Source organism: Theropithecus gelada, chromosome 11 (assembly GCF_003255815.1).
Source record: "Theropithecus gelada isolate Dixy chromosome 11, Tgel_1.0, whole genome shotgun sequence".
NCBI lineage: Eukaryota > Metazoa > Chordata > Mammalia > Primates > Cercopithecidae > Theropithecus > Theropithecus gelada.
This window is the reverse complement of record NC_037679.1, coordinates 18,014,895-18,030,528: the sequence shown is the minus strand read 5'-3', so window position 1 is coordinate 18,030,528 and position 15,634 is coordinate 18,014,895. Positions and strand designations below refer to the sequence as shown.

Sequence of the window (15,634 nt, the reverse complement as noted above, 5' to 3'; positions counted from 1 at the left end):
ATCTTGTGTCAAGGGGGCCTGAGCACACTAGCTCAGGTTCTCTTCCTCTTATAAAGCTGCCAGTCTCACTCCCATGATAACTCATTAATCTATTAACCCAGTAATTCACAAATAGATTAATCCATTCATCAGGGCAGAGCCCTCATGGCGCAATCACCTCTTAAAGGCCCTATCAGTACGACCGCATTGAGCGTTACATTTCAACATGAATTTTGGAGAGGAGCGATGTTAAAACCACAGCAGGGGACTGCAGCCTTCACCAATACATACAGACCAGATATTACGTTTAATGGAAATAAACTTATGAAGCTCAAGTCTTACAAAATAAACACATAAACATCTTAATATGATAAGTTGTAATGTTTTATTGGATTTTAAAGTGTTTATAGATGAGTTACACATAAAAGAGAGTTTGCTATACACAGAGCTGTATTTGTGACAAACACTGTAAGTTTATCTTCACATTTAAATATAAACTGGTCCCCAGAATTCAAGGTTGCTAGGTTTTTGAATTCTCAATTTAGAATGGCCGTATTTGACACACAAATTTGTGATTGTTGCATAGTTCTTTAAACCCTTCAACAGTTCTCATTGCTCCTAGGTGAAGAGAAGAATCCTCAAGATATACAATCCTCTGCATGATCTGCTTCCTGTTGGCCCATTGAGCAGTCTCTGTAGTCACCCCTCAGTTCTCCAGATGTGCTAGGTTGTTCCAGCGCTGGGTCCTTTTGCATATGCATTTCCCACTACCTAGAATACTCACCCTGCCTGCACTCTGTTTAAATCAGACCCTCAGGTTTCCCCTTATACATGTTTATATCTCCATTATTATAATGTCTACTTTATCATCATATAAGTAATTGCATTTTTTATTCATCTATTTTGTTATTCTTTAAAAAGTTTCCCCCACCAAAATGAAATTTTATAGCAGCTGAGATCATGTCTATTATTTTCCCCATTGCAACCCTGGCATGTAGCACAGTGCCTGGCCCATGATGGATGCTCAGTACATGTGTGTTGGATGAACGAATGGATGGCTTAGTCCAGATTAATATATATGTATATATGGGTAACTTTTCTGTTCCTGCATCTCCATTGTTTTCCTTAATAAGACTTGGTTTTTCCAAGGTAACGACAATTTTAGATTTGACAGTGACCCATTTTGGGCAACCTTTCTGTGGTGTTGAAGCCCGTAAAATTCATTCCCACCTGCTTGACTTGACTTCTCAGTATGGCTTGCCACAAAAACTCTTGTATTACCGATATTTATCCTGAACCTACACCATTCTCTCATGCCCTCTCTCACCTTCATTCTATTAATAGCTATTTCAGTTGGTGCTTTAAAGTATCAGGTACAACTTCTACCAAGAGACTTCTCTGTGCCAAAAGGAGACTTGTTCTACCAAGAGAGACAAGACAATAAAGCTACAGCTAGTTTCTTTTCATGATTGGGATGGCAAGATTCAACATGTGTCTCTATCCTGGCCTAGTTATTTTTCCCTCTTCTCTTCCTTATTTTGGTTTCTCAGTTGTCTTCTATAGGGCAGAGGTTCCGGGCTCTCATTTGATAGAGAGACCAAAACAATGAAACAGAGCTCTAGCAGTACCACCTCCTCTCTTTTTGGCTGAAAGTTGCTTAAGTACTAAATTTAAAACATGAAAGAAAAGGTAATTATAAATATAAACACCTCCTTTCTGATACTTAAAATCACCTGCCTGCTGTCTCCCTGTCTCTCATATAGCTTTATCGAGCAGATAGAGCAGTCTCTAGAGTGAGGTGGAAGGCAAAATGAAATATTAAGGTAATATTCATGCTGCGGGTACCATACAGCATAGGATAAACATGGTAAACATTCTTCGACTGTCAGTTTTAGTGTGCATGAGCAATTTTAACCATTTTTAAAATAAGAAAGTATGAAATAGAATCAAAATGAGCCTTTTTTTTTTTTTTTTTTTTAAGAATAAGATGCTTTTGAATTGAGTCACATCACTTTGTGATCCCACACAAAATATCGACCTAGGATAGAGGACAGTACTCTTCAAAGATGAATGGATATTTACAGACTCAGGGAAGTAGTCAATTAATTGTATAGGTCTCTCTTTCTCTTATTCTCCTCTGGCCTTTCCTGTCTTAATTTTCTCAGTACACTTACCATGTAAATTTTAAAGAAAAGGTGAAAGGAGTTAGGAACAGCTTGCTATATTATATTATATCACTGGTGATAACCATTTGTTGATAGTTTAGTGTGTTGTTGCATAATTCTGGTAACTTGGAATCAGAAGAGACATTTTCCTCTATAGAGAAATCCCTGGAAGGGTGGTTGTCTGACCTACCTCTCCTTAATCACTTCTAAGAATAGAAGGTCATTCTTGGTGAGCAGCCTTTCTGTAGTGACTAATTCTAATTGCTAGGTTTTTTTATACGTTAAGCAGAGGTCTGCCCTTCGGCAGCAGCTTCTACCTATTATCGTAGTTCTGTGTGCTGGAGAGAGCAACTTCTCTTTTCTGCGTAATTCTTGTAAATCTTAAAATACAAGATTTTCTTGAAGCATTCCCTTCTCCTGGGTCAAATTCTCATTCCCATTTCTTGTATGACACGGGGTATAGACAAGTGCTGTCCAATGGCACTTTCTGCAGTGATAGAAGTATTCTGTATCTGTGTTGTACCTGGTGGTAGCCATTAGACATGTGAATATCAGACACTTAAAATGAGGCAAGTGTGACCCAGGAATTGAATTTTCAGTGTAAATTTAAATAGCCACTCATAACTAGTGGCTGTTATACTGGAAAATGCAAGTCTAGAGCCTTAAAGTCCGCCCCATCACACACCTGTCTGGCATGACAGTATAAGCACAATGGCCAGAACAAGATAATTGAGATGTGGTCTGACTTATACAGAATGTGGTGGGGTCATCTCTCGACCAGAATACCGAACATTAATGAAGCTTAAGATTATATTAGCATTTTAAGCACCATGTTGTATTATTGGCTCATACTGAGTTTGTGGTCAGCTGTTGTCAGTAAGCTTGTTGTCGCTTTTCACAAGAATTGCTTTCACATAGGCCTTGTAAAAATGCTTGATTAAAATTCCAAAACACTGCCTTATCCCAGCTCAATTCTCATCTTGCTATTTAGTACGTTGAGAGGTTTTGGATCACGATTCATCTAACATATGAATTACACTTTTAGTTTTTTGGTGTTTGCACTTGACCATTCACATCTCTATGTTCATACAGATGTCGACAGCACAGGGCCACAGTAGCTGCCACTAGCTGCTTCCCTAAAGATTAATGCCAGTCTGTGAATAAAGACTTAGGGATATGAACTCACCTGCCTGTATGATAATTGTCACCACATTTTCTATGTCTTATTCACAAGGACAAGATAAATACTCGGGTGAAATAAAGCTATTCTGTGTCTGCATTCTAGTCCATTGGTCTGTGCACCATATCAGAAAATAAAATGAAATTAGTTTAACTGGATGTGTTTATATGGAATCAGTCGTCTATATGGTAACTGATGCAGTGTTTTCTGGTTTGTACTATCATCTGAAGTGAAAATTCTTTAGGCTAATTAAAAAATATATACAAATCTAAGTTGATTTTTTTTTTTTTCAGTAAAACAGACTACAGTAACTTAATGGTTTTATTTTGGTGTTTAGAGAAAAACTAGTTTCACTCATTGAATTTCTGTTGAAGGTGTGCTATTAAGCATGATGGACTGAGTGCATTTATTTCACTCTGCTCCTTCCTAAAAATCCCTTTAAAATAAAAAGTAAAGGAATAAAAAAGTGCATACCAATGGGAGCAAAGAGAAAATAGAGAATACGAAGAAAGGATATAGTTCAAATGAAAGATACCATACAAATTTTGCAAGCAAATGGATAACTTGTAACTGACTTAAAAGTGAGAAAAAGTGAAGTTGATCCAAAAAAAAAACAAACAAAAGAAAAAAGATGCTTCAGAACCTCAAAGTGGCTTAGGAATTTAGAACCTGTAAAGATGGGAGTGCAGAGTAGGACTGAAAACAGGATTGGTTAAAACTTTTGTATAGCAAGATAGAAGTAATCAGACCTCCAGGTTTCTCCTCCAAAACTCAAAGCCCAGTAACTATCTTTCCCATGACACAAAGGTTTGGAAATTTAATTTTGGGAGACCTTAAATAGAAAGTCTCTGGGATTCAGGACACAGGCCCAGCTGTGTTGGGGTAATGATTGAGGGGGGCCACATCTTCTAAAATCAGGAAAATTAAGTCAAATTTCAATACTGAAGACAACACTCCCACCCCTCAGTTTATTTCCTGTTAGCCTTCCCAGATGGTAGCATCCAAGCTGTACGCACCAGACTGGAGACTGGAGAATTTGAGAGAAGATTCACAGAAACTGACATGTGGCCATTTCATCCTGAAATAGGTCCCTCCTTCACCTGTGCTGGCACTCACTGTTCAGCAAGCCCATACCACACACAGCCCTCAGGAGGCTCTTAGTGCTGCTTTTTATTAAGTATAAATGAGTAGCCAGTGATCATCAGACTTTTGAAGATATTTCTAACAATGAAGTCAGAGTCTGAAACAAACGAGGAATGAGAATCAGAGACAAATGGAAGGAGAAAGGAACATCAAAACAAATTTAATATCTTTGGAGAGAAAAGAAAAGGTACTATGTCCACAAAATCAGAAAAACATGGTGAAAAAAAAAACAGTAAAAGGAATATTCAGAAAAGTTAACAATACGATACCAGACACTTTAAAAAGGTAATAAAAGTGTTGGAAGAAAGCTGAAAATCTCAGAAAAAAGGACCAAAAAACAAAGGGATGGAAATCATCGGAAGAAAAAATAAGAAAACAGGAAGATGAACTAAAAAGGCTAGCAGTTGTCTAATTGGAATTTCACAAAGAGATGTCAGTGGAGATAGAAAGGAGGAAACTATGAAAGATACAAAATTTTGAATTTCCTGAAACTGAGGAATATACATTTCTAGATTGAAAGGACATGCTGAGTGACGTCTCAATGAAAACAAGGCAAAGGTGGTCCTATGAGGACTGTGCTCCTAGCGCATCACCATCACCTGGGAACTTGGTAGAAATGCAGCTTCTTTGGTCCCCACCCACGCCTAGTGAAACAGAAGCCCCTGCCCACCAATTCTGATGTGTGCTAAAGTTTGCAAAACACTGGTGCAGAGAGTCAGAACGGCCTCTGGCTCCCCAAGCTGGCATCATCCATGAGCAGTGTCTTCAAAATGCTGAGAGAGGTTGGGCGCGGTGGCTCCCACCTGTAATCCCAGCACTTTGGGAGGCTGAGGCAGGTAGATCACGAGATCAGGAGATCGACACCATCCTGGCCAACATGGTGAAACTCCACCTCTACTAAAAATACAAAAATTACCTGGGTGTGGTGGCGTGTGCCTGTAATCCCAGCTACTCGGGAGGCCGAGGCCGGAGAATTGCTTGAACCAGGGAGTCGGAGGTTGCAGTGAGCCGAGATCGTGCCACTGCATTCCAACCTGGCAACAGAGACAGACTCCATCTCAAAAAAAATCCTAAGAGAAAAGGATTGATAACCTAAACTATACACACCCAAATCCTATAAGGATATTTTCAAACAGGAAGTGACAGCTTTTACACATGGTTTCTTGCAAAACTAACAAAAGATAGACCCCAGGAAAATGAAGGAGCAAGCTGAGAAAGAGGAAGACTAGACATCCAGGTAATGGGACTCCCAGGAGGAGAGAGGTGAAAGAAACCCCCAAGAGGGAGGGTAGGTTCTACAAGAGGCTGCAGTATTTACATGATGCAGCTGGATGACTTCTCAGCAGCAAATCTGGTCATTCGCAGTGTTTCTCATCCAGATCTAGAGTCACAACTCAGTAGAGCTGGAAGATATCATTTCATTTCATTTCATTTCCCTTTGTTTACAGGACAGAAAACTAAGGTTCACAAAAACGTAGTAGATCAAGACACAAAACCGGGAATAGAATTCCTGTCCGGGGAGGTGTAGTTTGAGTTATTGTGTCAGATCTTATCAGCAGGTTGATTAATGTAGAGTATCACAGTTTTATGTTTACACTTTCTGGCTGGCAGCAGTAATGGACATTCTGTTTTCTGATGTTCATATGCATTTTGAACAATAGCTAAGGTAAATCCTTATGGTGCAGTCTACAGCTGCTCTTGAGTGTCTGAACTCTAGTTTGTTCACTCTGGGGTCTTGAACTCATTCATTTTATCCTAAGTTCTGGGGAACCAAAGATAAATCAGAGGTTCTCTCCACTCACAAGTAAATCGCAAGCCTAGTAGGGGAGACTCAAACCGGATCAATGGTCCGAACTGTGAAAATGACTGGAAGGCTTCTGCCCCAAAGAAGAAATAGGAAAATTTTTTAAGTTTACTAAATCAGAGTAGAGTCCATTTTTATTGTACATAAATTACTTCAGATTAAATATTTTTTCAATGTTTTCTTTATCCTGTTGTCTTCCAGGATTTGCTTTTTAAATTCCCATTTACATAAAGGACTAGATTGAATTTATACTTGGGGATCAAAGAAGGGCTGTTTGCTATGTGGTATGAATGGGGCTTTTGACTTCTTTTTCTTTTATTGATCTTTTGTTGTTGTTGTGTTAAGAGACAGGGTCTTGCTATGTTGCTCAGGCTGAATTTGAACTCCTGGCCTTAAGTAGTCCTCCCACTTCAGCCTTCCAAATAGCTGGAATTGCTTGCATGCACCATGGAGCTTGGCTCATATTTCTTTTTTCATTTTTAACATGTGTTATGACTAGTGCATGAATAAGACACTGATTATTGCAGGACCTCTATATTAAAATATTAATATGTGGCCATCTTTATTATGTTTGTGATCCAAAGGATAATTATATTTTATGTTGACCTGGCTTTTTGCTGAAAGAACTGACTCTTTGCTTTTTTTTTTTTTTTGAGACAGAGTCTCACACTGTTGCTCAGGCTGGAGTGCAGTGGCATGATCTCCGCTTACTGCAATCTCTCTGCCTCCTGGGTTCAAGCAGTTCTCCTGCCTCAGCCTCCCAAGTAGCTGGGACTACAGGTGCATGTCACCATGCCCGGCTAATTTTTTTTTGTATTTTTAGTAGAGACGGGGTTTCACCATGTTGGCCAGGCTGGTCTCGAACTCCTGACCTCGTGTTCCACCTGCCTCGGCCTCCCAAAGTGCTGGGATTATAGGCGTGAGCCACCATGCCCGGCCTGACTCTTTGCTTCTTACACCAACACACGTTTGCTGGTTAGTGTCCTTAATTCTTCATCAAGAATCTGTCTCCTTACACAAGTTTCCTCCCGTGGCTTTATTCTTTGATGCCACAGTACCAATGGACCAGTCTAAACATGTGTTCTTTTAATGAAACCTCTTAATTATCTTTTTAGAAAAGAGATGAACAGAGACTGTTTATTTTTTATCTATATGAGAGGAGTTCTTTGCTTGCCAAATTTCTGTTAAAAGTTGCCTGATATTATGGGGTGTTAGTTATTCCAGCCAAGATAGTTTTCAGGGAAGCTTTTTGGAAGGGAGTGGGGGTTATTGTTGGAAATATAAGTGACCTTTAATGTGTTGGTAGAATGTAATGTTTTCTTTAACAGTTTGTAATTCCTTTATAAATGGTGCTAAGCTGGTTGTTTGCAAGTTATATATAGAAATTAGTATTTCCTTGGTGCCAGGCTTGACTGTACCAGTCAATACATTTAATCTGCTTGCTTGATGGTTCTTTGTATGGGATGACCATAGATTCAGCAATTCGTTAGTTGCAATCACTGAATTGGACTTAGGATTGTGGTTAGAGTGATGCATTCTAAGAAAAGACGGTATTGCAAACATAAAAAATGGCTTCACATTAAATTTCAGTGCACACATCCTCTAAAAGGAAAATGCTGCATGCAGATACCTTCTCTAAATTGCCTAGATTGCACGTCCTTACGCATCACAGCTACAAGGTCTTAAGCTGCCTGTTATCTCGTGTACTAGGGAGGAGACAGCTAAAACTATTGACAGATATCCCTTATTCAACAGGAAGCTACACTTTGGTTGGTTTAGGAATTCCAGCGTGAGAAAACCTGATATTCTGGTTCCTCACTAACAAAGAATATTCCACTCTGTGGTTCTCCTTTCAGACCCTGGAATTAAATTAACACCATTTATATCCACTTAAGAGAGCGTGAAGGTTCTTTTGAGACAGTTATGCTTTCTGGAGATTACAGTGAATCAAGAAGGAGAACCGATCATCACACTAAGTGGCCATATCACTAACCTCATAAGTTATATTTTGATGTTGTTAATTTAGTCCAGATTTAGATTCAAGGCAGGTGTTAAGAGTATCCAGACAAACTAGCATAGTTCTTATATGTGAGAATAACGCACTTATCCATTTTCTTAGTGATTACAGATGCATTAAAATGCCAGTATTGAGCTGTTCTGGGCAGTAGCATCTCACACCTGAGCACAAGGGGACCCTAGTCTGCACTCTGTGTCTTAGAAAACCTCCCTTATCAGAAGCACCAAGTGCAATGGTAATGGATAGTGAATGAGAACTCCAGGAGAGCTGAACTGGGTCCCCGTGGCCAGAGGCTGCAGAGCTGGAAGAACTGATCCTGTATGTCAGGGAAGGAGAAAAGCACAGTGTGTGCCCTGGAAACCAGAGGAAGTGTGGTGCTTTGCCCCAAAGTGGGCATCAAGGTCACCTGTCATCCTTCTGTCATCTGTCCTGCATGGAGTTAGGAGCCTCCAATTGGTGCCCTTGCACCTGGTCGTGCCCTCCTCATCCCAGTCTTTCCACCCACAGCCATCAGAGTAGCCTTTCTAAAATGTACATGTGATATTGTCACCCCACCATTTGACATCCTCTGGCCCCCTCCCCACAGTTGACCTTGAGATAAAGGTCAAATGCCTGATGTGGTTTCCAGGGCCCAACTTGACGGCTCTCATCTCCCAGCGGCCTCACTCTTGAGCCTCTTCTTTCTCCAGTCTCCACCTGTGCACTCTGTACTCAACCATCAGGTGTTCCTTCATTTCCTCAAAGGGAAGCCTTGCTCTGCTCTCACTTGCCCAAATCTTTGCCTCTGCTTGGAGCACTAGCCTCTACTGTCCCTCGCTGAGCTAACTCATCCCGCAGATCTCAGTGTGGCCGTTTCTTCCCTTCCTTTGGGAAGTTTTGCTGACCTCCAATATTCTCCCTACCACTGTATAGAAGTCTGTCCACAGTACCTCCACTGCCCACTCTTCCTTTCCCGTTGCTGGACTTACCACACTGTGGGCAGCTCCCTGTTGCCTGCTGTTCTCCCCACTAGACTTTAAGCTCTGTGAGGTCAAGGGGCATGTCCATCTTGCTCATGTAGAACTCCAGCACTCTCAGAGTTAAATATCATCAGATGAAAATGGCAAGCCATGTTTGCCTCTGCATTTTAAAGGTGTTTGGCAAACTCGGCTGAAAAGTGAAATGGGCAACAAAATGAAACCATTATCGTTGGACCCAAGAAGCCGAGGCCAAAATACCTGGGACTCCTGTTTTTCCAGTGGCCTCTTAGAAGCCTGAGGGAACCATCTGGCATTCCTGACCAACCCAAGTCCCCAGGTCTGTGTGTCCACAAGGGACTAATTATACTTCACTTCAGAAATTATTTAACCGTGGAACTCCCTGTACTATCAACAAACATAGAGGACCAAAATATTCCTAGTCTCTAAGATGGATTTGTACGAGACTGAAATACCTTCCAGTATTTACAGTTTGTTTTGTGATTTTTGAACAATGGAAAGATGGTATTTCCACATTCAGTAATGGAAAAAGGTATTCGGAGTTCTGTTTTTGTTCAAGCGTTGCACGTTTCCTGCCAAAAATATTAATTAACTACAGTGCTTTTTAATGTGTTGATCAAGTTTGGGCTTTATTCCTATTTGGAGAAAAATGAAAGCTGGGGTTAAGTTGAATCTTTGTCGTCTAGAACTGGATATTTTTGACCAACTCCATAAATTTTTTTTTTTTTAAGGATTTTAGATGATAAAACAGATTTTTTAATCTAGTTTTTTAAGGTAGTTGTCTCCCGTTCTTAGCCCTCTTCATTATACAAAACAAGTTTTTTGTTTGTTCGTTTTGTTTTAAATCGGTTTGGTATATATCAGGTGGTTACTTGCTAGTTAGTGTGAGAGCTAATACGAAACGGGTATTTGGATTTAATTCAGTTCCATTAGGACAGATTTAAATTTTTGTGATACAAGGACTATTATTCTGGCAGTTGTAAGGGATTTTTGTGCTAGGAAGCAGTGCTGACAAAGACAGCACTGTGCACGCGCCATCTATAACTGAGCACTTTCACACTGCCATTTAAGAGGTGTGCAGTTCAGGAAATTGCTGGCTTTGGCTGGAGCATACTTTTACTGCAAGGAAAATTTTAGTCGTCACTCAAGTAATTGGCAGTTTTAATACCTTGTTCATAATTACCTTATAAACAAACGAATATATAAACCAAAGATTGTATGGTCTGTTATCTAACTTGTAGCCTTATTTGACCAACGTAATAGACACCTGTGGGCCTCCCCGCCCCCACCACCAACTGATTTGCTTTATTTATTGCACACATCCATTGCTGAGTGTTTTGTTTTTGTTGTTGTTAAATACAAATGTAGCTAGACGTGCCTGAGACAGCCTGGGGACCAAAACCAGATGCAAAGTTTGAAGGGAGATAGGGCTAGGGATGAGGGAGGGGATAAAGGGAGGGGCACTCGGGCACTTCAGAGTGACTCTAGTGTTTGTAGGAGGACATCCTGCTAATGCAAACATTTGGATTATGCATTTAAGAGAAAACTTTGGTCCCCTAGAGCAGTGTGGTTTTATTTAACCCACACACCCTGACCCTAAGGCCTTGTGGCTTGTCTCCTGGATGGAATCCATCTCCGGGACCTAGGAATTGACTAATTGTCTCACTTGCATTACCCTATACCTCACAGCTAGATCAAGGACTTTATACGCAGGCAAATCCAGATGTGGGAAATGGTCAAAATCAGAGGTCATGGCTGACTTGACTCTAAACAAAAGCCTGTGAGACTTTATGGGAATCTGAAGGGCTTGATATTCATTTGTGACTTGTACGTAGTACTGCTGAATCATCTCTTTTTTAAAACTTTACTATCATCATAAAGTTCAGCTCTTAAGATATACATTGTCTATGCTAGTTACCTGACATTAGATTTTCTGATGACTTGGATTTTAAAGTTGGAAAAAGACAATCCACCCACAGTCCTTAAAAATACTGTGCAGAAGGGTTTTAACAATATTTCGAGAAGCTTTCTGAATTTGTTCTTTAAATATAAAATGTATGCCCGTTTTCTCCCCTTATTCTCTTGTGAAGAAGGTGGCACCTGACAGAAAGTCAGCCATCTGACGCTAGTAGATGGTAAATACATGCAAGCCCTGGGGCCCCCTCTCACCTGCAAAGTGGGCAAGCACAGATTGGGAGGGCCTCTGTTCTGTGGCATTCTTAGTGTTGGCATGATGATGGCTCAGTGAGCCAGGGTAGATTCCCAGATCAGTTTAAAACCAGAAGTTCAGCATTTTTGCAAGGTGGGAAGTAGGGGCCTTTTCAAGGGAGGTACATATCTGTGTAAGAAATTAAATGCCAGAGTATCTTTCATACTCTGTATTCTATGAAAGAAGCCTTAAGGGATTGCTTCAGGAACAATCGGGCTTATTCTTTGAGCTGACTCGGGAATGCTTGAACTTGTTAGGTGAAAAGCCCTAGTTTTAAAATGTTTTGTTATGTCTGTACCAGAGAAATGTTATTATCATTAAAGGGTATAATATATGAAAAGAGTTTAGCAAAGGGCTTGGCACTTAATCGATCCTCAATATTATTAGATTTTATACACATCCTAAGGGTGGTACATAGAGAGAATTCTGCTTCTAAGAATATCTCAGTATGGCAGAGAAGACCAGTGGTGTAAGTTCAACATCAGCTTGCAGCACAAGATTTTGTGAAAATATATAAGAGGTACACCTCGCTTGGAAACCTACTGTGATAGTGAGAGACCGATGAGTTAAAATAATGCAGAAGAGCTCAGAACACTATAGAAATCCAGTTTTGGGTACAAAAAACACACAAGATATATTTTGCAAGTTTTCTTTTTAGTTGAAGATTAACTGCAGACCATGTACAAACATCAGTGTGTGACTTACATAAGACACAGAATTCTGTTTAGAGCATTCAGATTGTTTCATTGTTCCTTGCGTCGTAAAGAGGAGAACTTTCTATGATTTGTAGATATCCTTTCTACCTTAATGTTATTTTCTCCTGCCTAAAGATGGTCTAAAAAAGACCAAACTTCCTGATCTAATGTAACAAGATGGCTTGCACATCCATTTGATTGCTGTTTTAACAAAATTGTCATTTAATGCTGCATTTTTCCCTTGGGAGTTACTATATTGATTGATGACTTTTTAAGAACTTTGAAATGGCCTCTTTTTTTTCTGTTTGTTTCTTTCCATTTGTTCAGTAGAACACTCACCAATAGAACTTTACACAATGGTAGAAGCATTCTGTATGTGTGCCGTACCATTTGATAGCTACCAGGAGTGTATGGCTATTGAGCACTTGAAATGTGGCTGCTATGACTAAGGAGCTAAATTTTAGCATTTAATTTGAATTAATTTAAATTTAAAGAGCCTCATGTGGCTCGTGGCTGCCATACTGGACATCATGGTCTGATGTTTAAGACTTTTAATGTAAAACATGTTTTGATCTAATTATGCCAAGGGATTATTCAAACTGGAGTGCTCTTATGTAATACTTTTGTACTATTGAAAGGGCTGGAGCATATTCATTGATATTGAAGACTATGGCAGTGCCTTGAAACTTGCTGTTTCTTAAAGAAAAGGGGATCTCTCTAGAATGGTTCTAAAAAATCCCCAATCTGACAAGTATTTTAAATTCATTAGCACCTGTAATATGGGCACTTTTCAACAGAAGAATTAGAAATAGATTAGGAATCAAGAAGAAGGAACAGGGAATTAACTCATCAGTGCCTGGTATGCCACCTTGGTGTTAGGCATTTTGTATACCATTTAATAAGGAGAAGGGAGAAGAGCTGTTAAGAAAAATAGCCAGGTGTGGTGGCTCACACCTGTAATCCTAGCACTTTGGGAGGCTGAGGCTGGAGGACTGCTTGAGGCCAGTAGTTGAAACCAGTCTAGACAACATAGTGAGACCCCCACTGTACAAAAAATTAGCGAGGTGAGGTGGCACTTACTGTAGCCCTAATTACTTGGAAGCTGAGGTGGGAGTGTTCCTTGAGCCCAGGAGTTTGAGCTGCAGTGAGCTATGAGTGTGCCACTGCACTGTAGCCTGGGTGACAGAGTGAGACCCTGTCTCTAAAAAATAACAATAAATAAAAAATTTTTTTAAAAAGAAAAATAGAATAAAGAAACATCCAACCGTTGTCTTTAAGTGCATAGCATTTAGACAGCCATAGCTGCTAAACAGTACCCCAGATTTATATAGGAATGTTTTCCACATATTCGAATATTATGATTTATAATTTAATGAGTAACTTAAAATGGCCATGGTATTGCTGTTTAACTTTTAAAAGTACTGTTTAGTCAGTTCCATATTTCTGAAGAACCAGTCAGGAATAGAAAATATTTGTCTTCTTTCAGATTGTTGCACCATTAACCTTGTTAACGGTGCTTTCTTTTAATTCTAGGGCTGGAAACAGGATTGTTGAAATACTACCTGAACATCTGAAAGAGTTTCAGTCCCTTGAAACTTTGGACCTTAGCAGCAACAATATTTCAGAGCTCAAAACTGCGTTTCCACCCCTACAGCTCAAATATCTGTAAGTGAAGTTTTCTTTAGCAAAAACTTTCACCTGTAATGAAAATATTATAATGAAAAAATATAACAAACTTTGTCTACTTTACTACTGATGGATCAAAAGTATAATTTATTGACTTGAAATTTGCTGTAAGCTTGAACGACCACAATCTGCAGTTTATTCTTAATACTTTCAGGTTATAAAAAAATTACATATTTTTTATTAGAAAACCTATATGGTGTGAAAAGTGCTCATTTTTAAAAAAAAACAAAATCAGACCATTGCTATGTATTATTAATAAATGAATGTCCTAAAAAGTGGATATTTATAAAAAAAAAGTTGCATCCGTCACATATTTTAATCACTGTTTTCCCAGCAATATGTGTGAATCTTAGCATCTGTCCTTGAGGACCTAAAAAGTAATTTTTTTAAGTTTCCGTTGATGGTTAGGTTCTCCGGAAACTCCTTCTTTTTTTTTTTTTTTTTAATTATACTTTAAGTTCTAGGGTACATGTGCATAACGTGCAGGTTTGTTACATATGTATACTTGTGCCATGTTGGTGTGCTGCACCCATCAACTCGTCAGCACCCATCAACTCGTCATTTATATCAGGTATAACTCCCAGTGCAATCCTTCCCCCCTCCCCCCTGGAGAATCCTTCTAATACAGAGATGGCCTGCACTTTAACTTGCAAATAAATCAGAAGGAGAAGCTCATCTTTAAACTTTCAACAGGTATCTCAACAGCAACCGAGTCACATCAATGGAACCTGGGTATTTTGACAGTTTGGCCAATACACTCCTTGTGTTAAAGCTGAACAGGAACCGAATCTCAGCTATCCCACCCAAGATGTTTAAACTGCCCCAACTACAACACCTGTAAGTAAAATGTTCTCTTAGATACTGTTTCTCACCTCCCCCAAACCCTTTGTGTCTATTCCTTAAAATCCACAATGTGGCAAAAAGGAGTTTAGAAACAAGAATGTAGCTGCCTTTCCTTTGAGAATTGGAGCTATAGAATCTCCAAATTGGAAAGAGTCTTAAATGTCACCTCGTCACCTCCTCACCTTGTGCCAGCTGCTGCTTGACAAGACACGTTAGATTGTTACTGAAAGAGTGAACAGTGTAATCATTGACCAACGCCGGCACAAAAGTGCCATTGTGGCACTGAAAACATCCGCGGTCTCTCAACAGCTGTGGTTTATGAGAATAATACCGGCAACTCCAGGAGTCTCTGATAGCTTAAGTGGCTGTAAAGATCTGTCTCGTTAATAATGGTAGAGCGATCTATGAACAGACTCCTGCAATAGTGCAACTTTGGCTGCACATTGCAAACATTTGGGGAGCTTTTAAAAATCTCACTGCCCAGGCCACACCCTAGACCTCTGGGGGTCAGATCCAGGCTTCAGAAATTGTTAAAACTCCCAGCTTGGGTCCAGTATGCAACTAAGGCTGAAAACTACTGCCATAAAGAGAAAGCATTAAACCTAAAAAGAATAGTGAAAGATAGTAACCAACTTGTAAACAGATCGTACAGGATAAATTTGAGGCCCAGCTCCTTATAGACCTCATATTTTAGTGTAACATTTAATAATCTCATTCTGGATTGTTTAAAAACAAATCTTAATTTGTTTGTGTCTATCCTGAGTGGACAAGACTTTAGACATTGAAATGCAGTCTAGTTTCAGTATTTTATTATTCCAAAAACACATGACCCATTTCAGTAGGAAATTCACTCCCTGCTTAACAAATTGAAATTCTTTGCAATAAAAATGTTTAGAAACTGAAAACACTCTATGTAATTGAACACTGACTGGTTTA

General features: G+C 39.5%; 1 protein-coding gene across 1 annotated transcript in view; it reads left to right on the top strand.

The window, feature by feature from the left end:
* The window catches only part of LRIG3 (leucine rich repeats and immunoglobulin like domains 3), a 46,665-nt gene that overhangs the window by 14,139 nt on the left and 16,892 nt on the right, over nt 1-15,634 (top strand). Inside the window, exons 4-5 of the mRNA XM_025403665.1 lie at nt 13,703-13,834; nt 14,549-14,692. Coding sequence (XP_025259450.1) covers nt 13,703-13,834; nt 14,549-14,692 — 276 coding nt within the window. The remainder of the gene's footprint in view (nt 1-13,702; nt 13,835-14,548; nt 14,693-15,634) is intronic.